Here is a 16827-nt window from a genome sequence, read left to right as displayed (position 1 = left end):
GTGAGGTGTTCAAAGTCATGTAGCAATCCACGCTGATCAAAAGTAATTTTAGGGTTGTAAAAATGTATAATTTGATTAATGAGCTGAATTGTCATACTTTTGAATAGATAAGAAGTTGTTCTTCATTCTATCTTAAGATTTTATGATCTCGACCTCAAGCTTTACTTCTTGTGATTACATGATAATTATCTAACTTTTTATGTCGAGATAATTAGACTTTCTTGGCAGGATGTGTACAAAAAAAAAAGTCATGAAGTTGACACAACTCAGATTGTCCCCGAAACAACAAGCAATCATCTATAATCGGTAGACATAGGGCGGCCTTTCCAATCTCCGGTGGTGATTATGTAATGTCTGCAGATGATAGATGGATGAATCACCAGAAGACAGTTTGGACACAAAAGAGAAATATTTTGATATCCTATTATGACAATTCAAATCCAAAGCTTATAACCTATAACAACTTCTGTTTTACCCGACTTGACATCTGACCAGGTCTCAATGTTTTGAGCATCTTTTCATCAATCAGTGCCAGAAATCCAGCAAAGCTAAAAGACAAGATCTGAATCCCATCAAGATGTGGTAAAACAAAGAATTAACCGTTTAAAAAAATAATGATTGCAAAAAAGTTATGACATTTAAATCTCACATTAAAAAAACAAACATTTAATTTAAAGTTTTAAACTTTCAAAATCTTCTATTTTTATTTTCATCAACAATAATTGTGATTAGTCCACATAGTTTAGGCCTCAACTGTGTCTAATATTGGTTCACCCCAAGGGCGTATTTCTTTCGATTATCCTCCACTGTTTACTGCAGCTGTAGTTACACTCACAGCCTAACTCCATGCCTATTTAAGGGCAACACATTTGGGACCATGACACACCACCATACAGTAAATAAGCATCCTTAAAACTAATCTTCTGCAAATCTAATTTTAACAGACAGTGAGAGGGAAACATGCCTAAATATTTACTGTGTGTTAATTCTGTCTGCCTGCTTTGCAGCTTAGTAAAAGGCACACAAATAGAAAATAATGGCGTGGATGTTTTTCAAAAGGCAGAATCTGGAGAAGAAAAAAGTGCTTGGGTTAATAATTCACCAACACTCTGACACAGCTGCTTCAAAGTGGATTACTACTCCAGGAGTTTTTCCATGCGGGCCCAAAATGGGTTAGTCTCTGAAAACATCCTGAGCTGCTGATTAATTTATCCTTTGAGAAAAAAACATTTTTTGCTAAATTCCTCCTGAGCAAGAGTCGCACAAACATAAAAAGGTATGAATACATACATCCTCATTACTATCTGATATAGGATACTGCTGTGCATCTGATGTATTGCTGTGTATCATCTTAAGTATCCTTGGATTATTATGTAATCTAGAATAAGCAAGAGTGTAGGAGTATTTACGGGGACTGTGTGAGGAGGCCAGCAGCTAGAATTTAGCCAAAAACATTCACACTCTGGACTGGAGCTACAAAGTAATTCTGTGGGCTGTAAAACCAAAACACTGAGCTGAAAAATGCTAAAATGCTTCGGAGAGCGGAGTGGAAGTGCAGAGTTGGGTAATAATTATTGTGGGTTTGTTTCAACGGTAGCTCCCCATTTCACATGACGTGTTGTCCTTTGATCCATCGAAACAAACCGAAGTGGACTTTGATTAGAGAAAGGACATGAAAGCTAGTCTTCACACTTGACATCAAATGCTTCTGTCACCCAACCAGTTCAAAACATCTGACACTACCTCCTGTTTTGAACTGTATGTATAATGCCATTGTATGTATTATTATTGGCAAGATAGAAAAAGGTCGCTCGTTCGAGTATTGTCAACATACGTCTGATTTTAGAGAGCTACAAAAATATGGCAACTCAGACTTTCAGGGGCTCTAAAGTGTGAATCAAGGGGTCTGTGTGAACGTTTTGGTTGTAGTTTAAATGAATCTAAATGAGTTGGGGACTTACAGTTGGATCTGTATTTAAGTAAGCAAAAGTTGAAAGAAAGTGGTGTCTCAAATCAGAATTTTCGTCAAAGGAGGTTCTGTACTTAACATTTTACGAATTGCTTTGTACTGCGAATGAGTGACCGGATTGCATCCTAAGATAAAAACTGTGACCTTCCTTGTCTTTTCTGATTTGTGTATAAACAGACTGATTTATATGTACAAGACTCAAGACAGTTTTAAAGTGAATCCAAAGGATTTGACGTTCATGGACACGGCCGAGAACCTTGCCTCTCTTCAGCTCCCCGACAGCACCAACAGCGAGACGCTGTAACATAGCAAGATCCTGTCTTTGAGTGGGTAACGGCAGCTAATTCATGCACACTGGCTAATGTTATCGCATTAAAGTATTTTAAGGGTGTTTAACTAATAACTAGACTAATGAGAGCATTAAGAGGTCGTCGTGAGCGACTAGCTAACTAAAAAAGGCTAAGCTGACTAGCTTGACGTTATTTAGCTTGGGGTCATGGAGCTGGCGTTGGTTGCTTCATAATGTTAGCTGATGAAGTAATTTGCAAACGGCAAGCTAGTTACAATCATTGAGCCAATAGTCCAAACTAAATATAGGAACATTGCAATCGTAAATGTTTTCCAAAATATGATTTATATATTATTGTAGCCTAATATAATGTCATGTCACTGTTTCGGCCAATGCCAGGGATGCCTGCTCGAGTCTATTGCACGTACACGCAAGATACAGGATTTAGACAACTTTACGATTCTCTGAAAGTTACATAGTACCTTTAAAAAAGGGACAAATATGTAAGACAAACATGTTAGATGTGATTAAAAGAATTGAAGTTGGGATTGAAGTCAGACTTTAAAGAGAATTTGTGTCACAGGAAACGTCTGCAAAGGTCAGTAAAAAGGACATACATTGCAGTGAAGAAGTACCAATGTCATTTCAATCAACTTACCAGCCACTGTATGTACAGAGGGACAGTTGGAAACATATCTTCTGTTGGAAAGGACTTGTATTTTTGTGCTTTTCTTCGCCTGCAGCTGTTACAATAACCAGAGTCCGTTCCCGCTCAGGCTCTCAGGCCTGAGCGGCGCATCATTCAGCGCTAACCTGCTTATCGCTGGATGTTTTCTCCTGCCTTGCCAACGGCGAGCAGCTGTGAGGCTTGCTAATTAAAACCTGACAGGAGGATCTGGTGCTCTAATGTGGTCATGCATGCATGCAAGGAAGCACGTACACCCCGACATGTGCACACACAAAGCCACTTATCTCCACCAAGCGAACACATGCGCACCTCAGTACATACATTACTGGGACTGCAGGTCTAGATCTCTGGTTGATTGGCTTGAGATACTTTGATAATAAACACTGCAGGGCTAATGGGATTCATCTCACTGTGAATTTTTTTTTAATGTATTGTTATTGCATTTTGGGCTGACGTTAACTTGAGCGTGGCGTTAAATTTGAGCTGGCGTTAACTTAAATAGCAGGTTTGTGACAGCCTTGTGCCATGTTTTGACAAGTGATACAATTTTCATTAAATTCTTATGGTACATTTATATAACTATATTGGTTTTCAGTATACAAGTCTGTACCTAAAGGCAAAATTTATTTCGCTGCCTGCTGTAATTCTATACAAATACGTTATGTAAAAACTTGTATGCATCAAGATTTATGCAAATGTACAATGACAGCCATGAATGCAGATTACATGGGTGCCTGTGAGCTTGGACGGCCACTGGCAATTGTGAGGATCCACACAAAATACGTAAAAATGTAATTAATGTAACCATTGACTGTAAACTTGCTATTGGTGGCCGAGTTGAGCTGGCTTTCCTATCCCTACTGTCGCTGCATCCTGTGCTTAGCACCGCCCATGATTATTGTGATTGCTGTAATGAAATAGAAATAAGCCAGAGCTTTTTTAAATGTTTTATCCCTATACCTGAACGATAATATGTGTAGCGCTGTGGCAATAGGTCTGGCTACTACTCTCACTAACTGAGCAATCGTTAGCGCTATCACGAATGTGTACTTTTTCCCACTATGACTACTCAAAATGTCTGGTGGTAAAAAGCCGACTGAACAGAGTGGGATGTCAGGTGGTCATCCTCATCATGCAGCTGAAGTTAATTTCATTCACGTTTTATTAATAAAATTACATTAAAACTACCATTTACAATGTTTCAAGTCTCATGGGTCTAGCTATGTACATAGCATGGTGGACTTGAGCTTAAATGTGACTAGAAATAATGTACCTGACACCACGTTTGTAATTTCTAAATCAATCCAACATGACATGAAATTGCACCAATTTAGGGATTGGTTATTCACTATTAACCCAAAGGTTATAATGGGAGACTATGGAGAAATATGCAGTTATGAAAAGTGCAAGCAGCTGATTTTATACTTTTTGACTTGAATTTCTCCTTTTCTTGTACACAAAAGCTGACTTCTAGAAAGGTTCTCTCCATGCTTTGCATTTGGATTTGTTTCTATTTAAGCTCTCCAACAGTCAATCCTTTAACCATTGACCTTACAGATTTCCACGTCATTTTGTTTTGCAAATTGTTAATTGAAACACATCCTTTGTGTCTCTCATGGTCTCGGCCATGCCGTAAAGTATGAGCCTAGGTTACCTTACCTTATTCTGGTGGTTGAGGAAATAAAGCAACAAAGGATTTAATTACATTGCTTCATTTGTGGTGCAATATGAAAATACCCAACAACTTGTTACGCATTAAACAAAACATTTTATCAGATGAACACATCAATGAAAGTCTATTTTTATTTGATTACTTCCTTGCACACAAGGTGTCATACAGCGACTGAGGGATGCCCTCGTGGATGCAAACCACAGTGTCCTCAGACCGGGAAGTAGAGTAGACTGCTGCTCCACTGCACTTACTGTACTACTTGTCTCTGCAGTGATCATTTATTGAGATGTACTGTGCATGTGTCATGTAGTCAGCTTGTTATATTTGTTGGAAGTGGAGACCAGATGGTTTTCTGTCCCCTGGCACATCCACTCTGCGGTTGTAGCACTCGGCTTTTAGTAGCATGACGTTCAGTCTCCTCACCGGCGACCTCCCTCTCCCCAGAGGGAGAGGGAGAGTGCTGACCACACGTTTGATAATTCAGCTGTGACAACTGTTGTCTGCTCTTAAAGCACAGCTGTATTTTTGCATGCATTTCAATCTTAACGCAGGGATAAAAAAAGAAAATAATCTGATCCATGACACTGATGAGGCTTGCCGACCTGGATACCACCAAGACTGCTTACGCATCCAGATGGTGTTGTCGGAGGCAACAGGTCCTCTGATAGGCTCAGAGACTGGATGCAGAAGGGACAACCCTCTCAACTCCACTTCCATCTTCACCAGAAGTGGAGTTGAGACTACAATTAGGAAAAGAGCGTGGTTGACCATAACTTGACTAACGACTCCCGTGACTAATGACTGACTGAAATGTCAATGTTTACTTTTAGTTTCCCACTGGACACGATCAGTGGTCTCCTGAAATACAGTCCTGTGTTCGTTTGAACCATCAACCTCGCCTCCCACTCGCCCTGTGTGGACTACTTATGTATTATAAAATAATGCAAACAATGTGCAGAGCTAAAGCAAAGTCACTGCCTGACTGTGTTCAATGGTTGTTTTCAATACATGAGTGTAAATATGATTAGAGGGATTAAAAGAAGATGCATTAAATTATTGAGTTAAATTATTGAACACTAACTTGAATTGGTTTTCAAAAGGATTGTTTATAAAACTATTTTAGAGGTGTGAATGAAATATATGTATATAAATATTTTTTTATTTTTTATTATTTTTTTCTGAATATCTAATTGTCTTGAGGGTTAATTAACTTAATTGATAATAATTTAGGATAGGAATATATATGCATTTAGCTTCTGCCTATACCTTTTCAGTCATATTCTATATTAGATTGTATACAGGCTTTATTCATTGTATTGTATGTGATGACTGAATAAAACACAGTACTACTTGTTAAAATTCTTTTTTGGGAGGGAGGTTTTCTTGAACCAATGTAAGGTCGTATGTGTACAGGTTGTAAAGCCCTCTGAGGCAAATTTGTGATTTTGGTCTATACAAAATAAATGGAATTAAATTTAATTGAACTACGTCCTAGTTTTATGGTTTATTATAGTTTTATCTGTCAACAGACTATTTTATACCATGTCTAACTGGCAATATGTCTGACTCACTTTCTACGCGGAGGTCTCTCCAATAGGTTGAATCTGATTCCCAAGAACAGAAGAACATCGTAAACCTACATTCAGACATGGTTTCTGATCACAAGTCTGATTTGTGCTTAGAGGGCTATTAATTACTACCCGGAAAAGCAGAAGAAATGGTTAATTCTACGGCAACTTTATTAGGAAATCTTTATTATGCAATACTGTCGGAGCGTAATTCTTCTTCATCTTTTGGCCCATTTGGAGGAAAATCAGGTCACGCATCAGGTGAAACTTAACTACGGAGATTATAAGGTTGTAATCAGAGTAATACATTACATTTGTGTATTTATCTGCTTCAATCTCAATTTCTTATATTCATTATAGGCTTCAAAAACAGTAATAGATACAGTACTTCTTTGCATGAAAATTACACAATTTCTTGGAGAAATATGCATAGCTTTTGGCAATGACACAATTTCATCTCTGCCTTGTAATGTGACCAAGAATTTAAAAGCGGTGATTTCAACACAACAAAATGTTTATCAGAAATGTCACCCACTCCTTTTGGGACCACAGGCATCTGACCTTTTCCATCTATTTCACTGAAGTGTGGTAGCAATGGATGCTTCCATGCAAGCCTCTGACAGTGTTTGTGTTGGCAGCCAATTCCTCAGCCGCATCTGCTTCCGCTCTGTTTTTCACTCGTCTCTGACGTTGTTTTTTAAGAGGCATACACTTCACATGCTGCTTTGATCTTTAAAACAATTACCTTACTCTGAGGAGGATTTAGAAAAACAGGGATCAGATTCTTCTAAAATAGCTATTTTCCTTTGAGAGTTCGAAGTATTTTTCCAATTTGTTTTCAGTCCTGTTTGTTACAAAGATATTTCCAGAACTACTCAAGAGACTTCCTTGGAAATGTTGTAAAAGTTTAGACCTTGGCCCACCAAATGTTTTGCAAACCGATTTCCCCTGAACTCCTTTTACCAATGTTAGTCAATTTTTACAATATCTGAACATCTATGGATGGGCCTTAACAATTGGTGAGCAAGTGTGGGGGTCAAGTTCATACCACTCCAAGCTTCCATGTATTACAACCACCAGGTGGCAAAACGCAGCTGATTTACGGTAAAAATACATAATATGAAATGTTGACAGTCCCTCGCTGGAGCCAGTATTTGGTTGGTCCTTTCTTGGCTACTGTAGAAACATGGCTGACTCTGTGAAGATGATTCTAAGCTAACAAAAACACGATTCTTAGCTTTTGAGGCGATTATAGATTAATCAAAACAGTTATGAATGTTGTTTTCCTTTTCTGTAGATCCCACTAAATCCTACACACTGGACCTTTTTAAGGCACTCCAACAATTAGCTATTCTAAAATTGCAGAACAATTTAGGAAGATAAGTTATTTATTTGTGTATTAATAGTAAGACTACAGACATGCTAGGCTATATGTGAGGCTGGCATGCTAACATGCTCATATGATATTAATGCTAACCTTAAGCATGTTTACATGCTAAGTTGTGCACGTTAGCATGCTAACACTTGCTAATTAGCAGAGAGACAGAGCATTTAGCAATTAGAATATGGACATGTGGAGTCTCTAGTGTCACATTTTTCTATGAGTAGAGCATGTTCACAAGTACGCATTTAATGTGATACACATGCAGACCAATGGTGTCGCATTATTCCACTGATAAACATGGACAATACATGATTTGAAAAACTTTACTTTGCAAATGTTTTAAGAGGAAATAAATGCACTCAACACATTTTCTAAGGGCTCAATGCGTTTTCTGAGTCTCACTGAATGTAAACCAAACTTTTGTTTCAAAGAAAACTACACATGGCGCTACTTATGTTTTTCCAATATGAAATTACTTGATTATGTGGCATCTGCATTGTTCTCCGCTTTCTGTGAATGTAGTAGATTTTAATTGCAGTTTCAAAGACTCAATCATATGGATCTAATGAACAAACAGTGACAATTGAGAGTCAGGTGTGAATAGTGGGTGTTGAATAGTCCTTGCCTGTTCTCCACTCATGTAATCAGGGGTGCCATTGTTGTATTTAAGAATAACTTGGACACAATTGGTTGTAAATAGTTGATATTTACAGGTAAAAATAAATACATTTTCAGGAATTGTATGCATATATATTTTTATATGATAGACTCCAGATGTTACATGCAAGACTACATCCAATGATGCTCAGCACTGTTTAAGTCCTTATTAATTTTTCTGTTAGGTGATTGTTGACCTGTATGACACTTAGGGTTATGACACCAGACTGGCTAATCTGTGCCATAATGGACCCTTGCCAATGCTGTATAACATGTTAATACATATCTCAGATTTTATTTAGATCTGTTGGTTGTTCTAATGCCCTTTGTTAGTAACAAGTTAGAAGACATGCAACTCCTGATCAAGATGTTTCTTTTGTTTTTCAGCTTGGATTTGTTGTGTTATAGGAAACAATAAGGACTTATACATGGCTGAATATCTAGATAACAATATTATTGTGTTGGTTACATATGCTTTTGTTTAATATACAAAAGCTTTAAAGAGTAAATATAATCACACTAAACGATTGCTACATTCAACTAAAGAGTACATTTAGGACACAAACATTGCACAACAACAACAACTCCACCATCACATCCATCTATGCTTCAGCTTAGTGCAACCAATGGTGAACCAATGTTCTTACAGCATGCATTGAATAATAACTTGTGGTTTTAAGTGTTTACTCGAACATTAAAAGAAAAGTGCGTATGTCAGATTTATCAACTGCGACTGTTTCGCATCTACTTGTCTGATTGCAGTGCTCTATCATTAAATTTCCCTTTTGACTTTAAACCGAAATTTGAGCTTGTGGCTTGTAACTCAAAAGACGACCTCAACATTATTTTCAATATCCAGCATTTGCATTGTTTAGTGTTGCAAACCTGCACGATCTGTCCCCCAGGTTTTCACTGGTGTATAAGCACTTAAACCAGATCTGAGCCTTTTTAATCTCGTAATGCCACTTTGGTAACATCACATGGGAAAAAGAGCTTTCTCTGTTATAACCGCTGCTCTGTTCACTTCCCATCTTAGCAACATACAGTTTGGTGGTAGCCGAGGAGCTCGACCACTGAACTAGCCAGCACTATTCTCAAGGATTCTCCCAGGATTCATCTCAACCAATAGGGGAGTTTGGTGAATATCCAAAATGAGTGACTAATATGAGTGTGAGAGAGTTAAAGAGACACAAGGAGAGTTCTGTGGTAACCATTACTCGTGTATTGATACTAGAAGAGAGGCCACTTTGTTACAGGTTCTTTTTTAATTTAAATTACAACATATTTGTTTTTTGTTGGAAAGCATGACATTAATTAAAAACAGCCAAGTGTGTAACCGTCGTTATTCAGAGTTCCACAATGGTTTGCTCTCAAGGACAGAAACGGTCATATCCTTTCCAGGCACTGAAATAATAACGTTGAGGCTGTCAGAATAAGATGTGCATGTCTGCAGCAAAGGATTTTATTGTTTTAAAATGTCTGTATATTTAAAAAGGTCAATCTTTTTGTGGTCAAGCAATTTGACAAACTGCAAAACATTTTTTAGATTTCTGAATATATTGAGTTGAAGGTTTCGTATAGAAACACATTGGTGTTTGTTTTGATATGGCTCCCCGTGTGTACATGTGTTGTGTCTGTACTTCTTCCTTTGTGAGTACCAATCGGGTTTTTGGTGCCATTTTTGACAAGTGAGGTTATTCTGGGAAACCCTCACTTCTTTAAGAGGAGAGGGAATGCATGTTGTCAGTGGAAGGTCCTCACTGGTAAAGGAGTTCAAGAACGTGTGTGTGTGTGTTTGGGGATGTGTGTGTTGGTTGGGGAGGGAGGGCTATTTCAAAAGGCAGTCTTTCCCTTCAAAGTGTAATTTGGAACTATAATGTTCTCACTCTATTTGGGATATTTTGTCAAATTTAAAGTCTGTATTTCCCGAGCTGTACTTACAAAAAGGTAATTAATAAATGTAAAAAAAAAATGTTTATTGTTATGTCCATATTAAGTAACTGCTGTTTGAAACTTCCCCGCCCCCCACCCAGCCACCCCATCTCTTCAGACTCTGCTCTGGCTTAGTTGGCCAGGAGCTCCTGGTACTGCTCAGAGCGAAGGAAACGACCAAAGGAGTCTTTCTCCATCAGGGCGAAGATCCTCTTCTGGGCCAGGTCAAAGGTGGTAGAAGACAGATCCACCAGGTTTCTCAGGGTCACGTCCTTGGTGAAGTGATCAATGTTTACCTGTGGTGGAAGAGAAACTAAATCAAGTCCTGTTTGCCTGGAAATTATTGATATTTACAACAAAATGTTCCAAAGGTGTGTGTGTGTGTGTGTTTTCATCCTTGTGCTGTTCATTGGCGTGAAGAGTCTCAGTACATTCTCTGCCTGTAACCTCATCTGTTTACACTCAAGAGCGCCTGTATTTCTCCTCTCCCCAATCGTTCATCTGATTAGATAAATCTATGCAACATTGTTACACAAGCAGCTTTCTCTCCAGCATTTAATTTTCCTTTCTCTTTTATTTTGACTTTGCTTTTATATAGCTTCTCAGGAGTGAAATGTTGCCTAAATAAAGCCTATATTACTCATCTTAGTCTGCTGAGAATAATGAGGCAAGGTAATAAAGCAAGAATCGCTAATCTTAAAAAACGGTTGTTATGTTTGTTGAAATTCTCTCAACCCAACAGCAGTCAATAAATTTAATGCTTTGAGAAAAAAATAATATGGTATCTACGGATGTCCCAGGACTGTAATAAGCCTGTCAATCATTTCATTTGTTCATAAGGATAATTTGGCGATTTTCTCGCTAAATTTAGCAACTTTTGGAGCTAGTGCTGCTGGCTACTTTCACGGAAAAAAGAGTCGTCATTGGACTTGTTTTTTTTAGGTTTGATGTTGTTTCTCATGACTAAAAACTCTAGTTTTAAAGTGAAAGCTCATAATTGAAACCTCACTAGTTGATGAACTGTCTATTCCGTGTGGTGTTGAGCACATACAAATGGTCAACGTCTCAGGAGTCTCTGACCTCTCTGGGTCCCTCAGACTGGATGAAGTCTTCGTAGATCTTCTTGGCCTTGGTGGCCATTTTCACAGGGTTCTTGGTCTTCTTGAAGTCCTCGCAGGTCATCCAGAACTCAACGTTCTCATCACTGAACTCGGACTGCAGGAAGCTACGGAAAGCGGCCAGACCATCTAATGGAGAAAGGTGGGGTGTAAAAGAGAGAGAGAGATGTATTAACAGACTATATAATAGAATATAGAACACGTAAATATTTAAGGCCCTTTTCATGAACACATTTTAAGTAAATATGCTGGCAAATCTGAACACGCCTCTGAGATTGCAGGTAAGAGAGGCTGTAAATATAAGCACTAGGATTATAAATTTAAGTAATGAAATTGTTGAGACACTTATACTTGTCAGAATGCGTTCATATACTTATTAAGACTTCAAGGACCAAATACATCAGCAAATGACCACATGAATGTCTTTCGTCTCTTTCCATAATGAAGCTGTCAACATTTGAAATAAAATGGAAACGTGGTGGCATATGCTACAGAGGTTTGGTATTTCTATAGAGGGAAGTGTGATTGTCCATTTCCCATTATAGTATTAGTTTTCCAAAAACTTTCCGAATGGACCCAGATCAGGAAAAAGGGGACGTTTTATACGACATAGTTGTAGACATAAAAATACACTTATTTACAAAAACAGACAACTGCTTTTCAGAAACGTCATAAACAGTGACCAACATAGAAATACAACTATTCTTTGAACACTTGTGAAAGCACAGTGGTTTTTCTAAGATAAGGGTCGATGATTAGACAAGAAACACCCACTCATTTTAGAAGACCATTGTGGTTCAATATAAGGCTGCAAAGGTCCCATTGTCTAAACCAACATGTGTTGCAGATGATAAGCTTTTTGCTCTGACCTCAGGCTTTTATCTGCAATCTAAATGGCTAGTTTGGTTCAAAATAATCGCAATCAAGCTGCAGATAGACCTTCAGTTCGAGGACACACAAGGGAGAAGCACGCACTCACGCACTCGCAGTCACTAATGCCAATTTATCAACTGTTTGTGAATCAGAGCTGCTGCAACCAGCAACAATAGTAGCTTCAGTGTTTGTTTGTCATGCATTCATGGCTCTACAATATTTAACTTTTATATCTGTTGAATTAAGTTTATAAGTGATTAAAAACTGAAACTTGAAAATTCGATTAATTTATTTCCGAGTACTAGGTTCTTTATCAGAGAGCAGTCACACATTAATTATGTCCTGTTGCATAATAAACATTGCGTGATGCAATTTTTCACTTAAGGGAAAAAGAGGGAAGGTGGTTCTGCATGTGAGAGGAAATAACGTGCAGATAATCCCATGGGAATTAACAAAGAGAGAAGCCATAAAGAATAATGTTAATGCAAAAGCTCACGTAGATAAATAATCACGGCGCAGCAGTTTGCGAGAACCCGTGCAATAAATCAACTCTGGTGGAATCATTTAGAGCTCTCCCTGGAGACACAACACACATAACCTCCATGGACGGACACACACACGGACACACACACACACACACACAGGCGCATAGTGCGCATCCACGTAGGCACGTAAACACACATCTTTTTACCCTGGACTGTGCAGAAGGAGCCACTTAGAAAGGTCTTTTACCCCCCATTGAGCTCTGGAGAGGAAAGGCACGTCCCTTCCCATACAGTCCATCAGTAACATCTGGAGGTGGATGTGCTGTGGCAACTTAAGTGACTTATTAGCAGGAGAGTTTACACGTACCGCTAAATACGTTTAACCATTAGAGTTAATCATCAGCTGGCTCTCAGGTGTTCTGTGCTCTTTGGGAAGTAAACAGTAGAGCCGTGGAGGATGTGTAAATGTCTGCACTCAACACCTACAGTTTTAACTATAATCTCCCTTAAATTTGGATTTTGTCTCAGTTTGACATGCGCAAAATACTTTTTTGGGGTGAAATCCGTTCCTGGATAAATGCATCAAGTGTCAGATTAACACTGTTGCCATGTCCAAAATCAAAATTAAGTATCGTTTGAAAAATCCATGTCATCGTAACAGGTTCGAACGACGGCTGCAGCACGGAGCGAACACATCTGGCCCACGGGCAATATTTTAAAACATATACTTGAAAAATCACGGCTGGAGAAGATCAGGGGTTTCTGGTATGTAGGATTATGAACGTATGGACTCAATGATATGATGAGCTGTTTATGGTTGCTAGGCAATGTAAGGCGCCTCTGCACCCTGGAAAATTGGCACGAGAGTATGAGGGCCTAATAAGGTTGGGCATTGAGAGGTTTGTTTGAAATCTACCATTGATAAATAACCCCTGTTGATTACTTGCATACCATTTATTACGACAATACTTAAAACCACATTATCATTATCTTTGTTCAATTAGACAAATGGTCACGTGACGTCTAACCCACAATATAAATACAAAATAGGAATAGGCACACAAGCTATATTGCTCTCATGTAAACCAATCCCTGCCGGGAGTACCTGTTTCGACAGCCGGCGAGACAGACACCAGACCTCGAAGGCATGTTTTCTCCTTAAAGTCCAGCTGTTACATAATCGTCTGGTATGAAATCATGGTGCTATCATTGTTTGTTTGGACGGACGTCAACAAAAGTAACAGGATGACCTTAACGCGTCTATTTGGGGATTCAAACAAGGAGGATTCTTTTTGTGTGGAAATAAATGAGCATCCATCTGCTATATGGAAAAAGCCGGTTTGAATAAATAGCACCATTATGGAGGAGAAGACATTTTTAAGATATGTGCTAACAAGCTACATGTGGTATTTGCTTGTAGGAAATCACTGAAAGCAATTTTTTCTGTCATTTTAAAAAGTTTTTTCTAGAGTAAAGTTGCATTTTCTGAACAATACATAATACTTTAAAATGTGAAGCAAGTTCCTTGATATTGTTATGCAGAAACAAGTTGTTGATTCAAGTTTTGAGCTATGCACTATTGAGCTATGCACATTTTATTTGCCCTGCGCTCGCATTGATCATTCACAAAAATCTGTTCGCGCAGTCACATTATGGGGGTTCAGATCACATACTGGGATGAAAAAGGAGAGAGAGAGAGAGAGTAAGAGAGGGTAAAACCTACAGTTGTTGTTCAGGACTCGGTCCAGACCCTCACGCCACTGAGCAGCCTCCTCGGGAGTAGGCCTGCACACAAAAGACCTGAGTTCAGTCTGTGAGCTTCAGGAAAAAACGGCTTCAGAGTATCGCAACAGTTTACAAATACAATCTAAAATACTATTACGACTGTAAATACGTCTTCATCATTGTCTTACCATGGACATCAGCAATAAGAGACATCCTGCTTTTGAAAAAGAGGTTGAAAAAAGTGTTTTTTCCTTCAATAATCTTTTCCGAATGTAAGAGTGATGAAAGCTCCTCTCTATAGGCCTATACACAACCATGTGATTATTGTCAGCAAACATTATGTACTCGAAAATAAACTCTACAGAGTAAGTAAATACAAAGAGGACGTGTTTTTCCACTTTCCCAAAACCAGGCTGCATCCTTTAATCGCCGCTTTGATTTCTGCTGAGAGATTCAAGTCTGGAAAACATCCACCGGGAATACAGCGTGTCCGGTGGACCAGACGTGAGGAGCATGTAGACATTCGGCTGCTTTTCACACAATTACAAGTTTTGACATTTTTTTTTCACTAAACCAACTTTTGCCACAAAATCCCCATTCTATTTTGTAAAAGAAAAAAAAATACTACACTTTCCCTGACAAGCTTGCTATACAGGTGTGTGGTAGAGAAACAACAAGTTAAGTAGTTCAACGTCTTGTACATCATATGTAGAAAAGACTTACATATGATATGATAAAACAGTGGTATCTGAGCCCAGTCGGCGTCTAGAAAGGTTGATGAAGGTGCTTTGATCTCCGTATCTCATGCCTGCTCGGCCTCTTTACCATCAATGATCTGGTTTACACTCCAGCAAACCTCCGTCACCTCCACATACATTAATCACAGAGGCACAGAGAGAGAGAGAGAGAGAGAGAGAGAGAGAGAGAGAGAGAGAGAGAGAGAGAGAGAGAGACTCACTTCTGCTGCTTCTCCTGCTTCTTCTCGGTCTTCTCGGGGTAGGGGATGATGAGGTCGATGGCATTTTCTGGCTTCTGCAGTAAAATGCCCAATTTCGACTTGATCTCCTTTGCCCTGGATGACAGAAAGCAGACGACGTGTGAGACAAAGTCTTTGTTTTAACTTCTTCGACACGGGAGTAGGAATAATCTAGTCATGTTTATCTAAACTTTCATGAAGATAACTCAAGAGATATTGTATTTATATGTATGTCAGGCTGATTAATGGCATTCAGACCTTCATTTGCTACAACAAGGTTTCATGCGGTTTACGAAGGAGTCAGCAGAAAGGAAAAGTAGCAGTTACAGCTTTAAAAATGGATATGTTGTTATTTTTTGGGTGATTTGAGTCCTCTCATATTCAGTACAACAAATTATTAAGTCATCAAAGTTACTCTGCACATTATTTACAACGTAAACATGTTACATTCACTGTAATTAAATGACAAACAAAACAAGATTTGCAACACATTTTAAAACCCATGATAAACAACTGGTGAACATGTGTTGCATTTTGACCTGGTTCAAAAAGTTTTTCTTCAACTCTGCAGGTTTAGAAAACCTCTCTGAGCGCCCCTTCGGGTTTGAGAGCGCAAGCAACTCTCTGACGCTAAAATATACTTAAAACATAGAAACGAGCATTACAAAAATGAAGAAAAAAAAACTGTTCGGAAGCTTTTCTTCAGTTCAAAAAGGATTTTCACAAAACAGCGATTCAGTTCAGAAAGTAGAAAATTAAGTTCATTCAGATGTAAAACTCTTGACCCTAGTGTTATAATATTAAAAGTGTTTTTAATGCATTAATTTAATAAATTACCAGAGTGAATTAGCCACTCAAACGGTAAAGTAAAAAAGGTAAAGTGATGATGCAGTTCTCACCTTTCCAGGCAGCTCTGGGGTAAGGCAGCTAATCCTTTACACATTTTCGGGTGCTTTCAGTTGCAGTATTTAAAGAGTGAGTTCAGTCGTCTGTGTATAAGCTCTCTGAGTCTCAGTCCTTTTTGCTTTCTGACTGTGTTGCAGCTCATCGGGAGTTTTATAGGGACAGCCTTTGGGCTTTGGGCCAACAGCTAAGCCAATCAGACTGGGATGTGTCGACAGCTGTGGAAGGGCGGGTTTTCAGAATGGTCTGTTTGCTTTGGGCTTTCAATTAACCGACAGATCCAGGAACAGTTTGCAGGATGCAAAAAGATGACTGTGAACTTTCATTGTTATTAAAGTTATTTAGATGCTATCAATTACAATGAGTATCACATGCTGTCAGTGAGTTTTTGTTATCACACGTCTTAATGGATTATATTATATATATATATAATGTGTTAAGGGTTGTATATGTTAAGGGTTGTCTGAACACATGCAAGACGAAAAGCTTATTTTTATTCATATCACAGTCCAGATGACTGTAGTCAACATGCTCTTTAAAGTTTGAACAATTATCTTTCAACAGCAGGAATGTTTGAATGTGCTCAAT

The 16827-nt window shown here is 38.5% G+C and overlaps 1 protein-coding gene across 1 annotated transcript; it reads right to left on the bottom strand.

The window, feature by feature from the left end:
* Positions 1 to 8042: 8042 nt before the first annotated feature.
* On the bottom strand, positions 8043 to 16366 carry LOC117730116 (regulator of G-protein signaling 5-like). Its single transcript, XM_034531654.1, has 5 exons — positions 16236 to 16366; positions 15319 to 15432; positions 14359 to 14420; positions 11240 to 11406; positions 8043 to 10455 (listed from the first exon to the last, which is right to left on the bottom strand). Exons 1-5 carry the CDS (start codon positions 16277 to 16279, stop codon positions 10291 to 10293), a joined length of 552 nt encoding a protein of 183 aa, XP_034387545.1. The 5' UTR covers positions 16280 to 16366; the 3' UTR covers positions 8043 to 10290.
* Between the last annotated feature and the right edge of the window lie 461 nt (positions 16367 to 16827).

This window comes from Cyclopterus lumpus, chromosome 4, assembly GCF_009769545.1.
Source record: "Cyclopterus lumpus isolate fCycLum1 chromosome 4, fCycLum1.pri, whole genome shotgun sequence".
Classification (NCBI taxonomy): domain Eukaryota; kingdom Metazoa; phylum Chordata; class Actinopteri; order Perciformes; family Cyclopteridae; genus Cyclopterus; species Cyclopterus lumpus.
Note: the sequence above shows the minus strand (reverse complement) of the source record. Positions and strands in the feature narration are given on the sequence as shown.

Bases quoted from the DNA above. Each gene is read 5' to 3' on its own strand.
- LOC117730116 (XM_034531654.1), bottom strand. From the start codon at position 16,279: ATGTGTAAAGGATTAGCTGCCTTACCCCAGAGCTGCCTGGAAAG. The intron at 15,433-16,235 runs GTGAGAACTGCA...TCTGTCATCCAG, and splicing joins CCCCAGAGCTGCCTGGAAAG to GGCAAAGGAGATCAAGTCGA. The intron at 14,421-15,318 runs GTGAGTCTCTCT...TTTTGTGTGCAG, and splicing joins AAGCAGGAGAAGCAGCAGAA to GCCTACTCCCGAGGAGGCTG.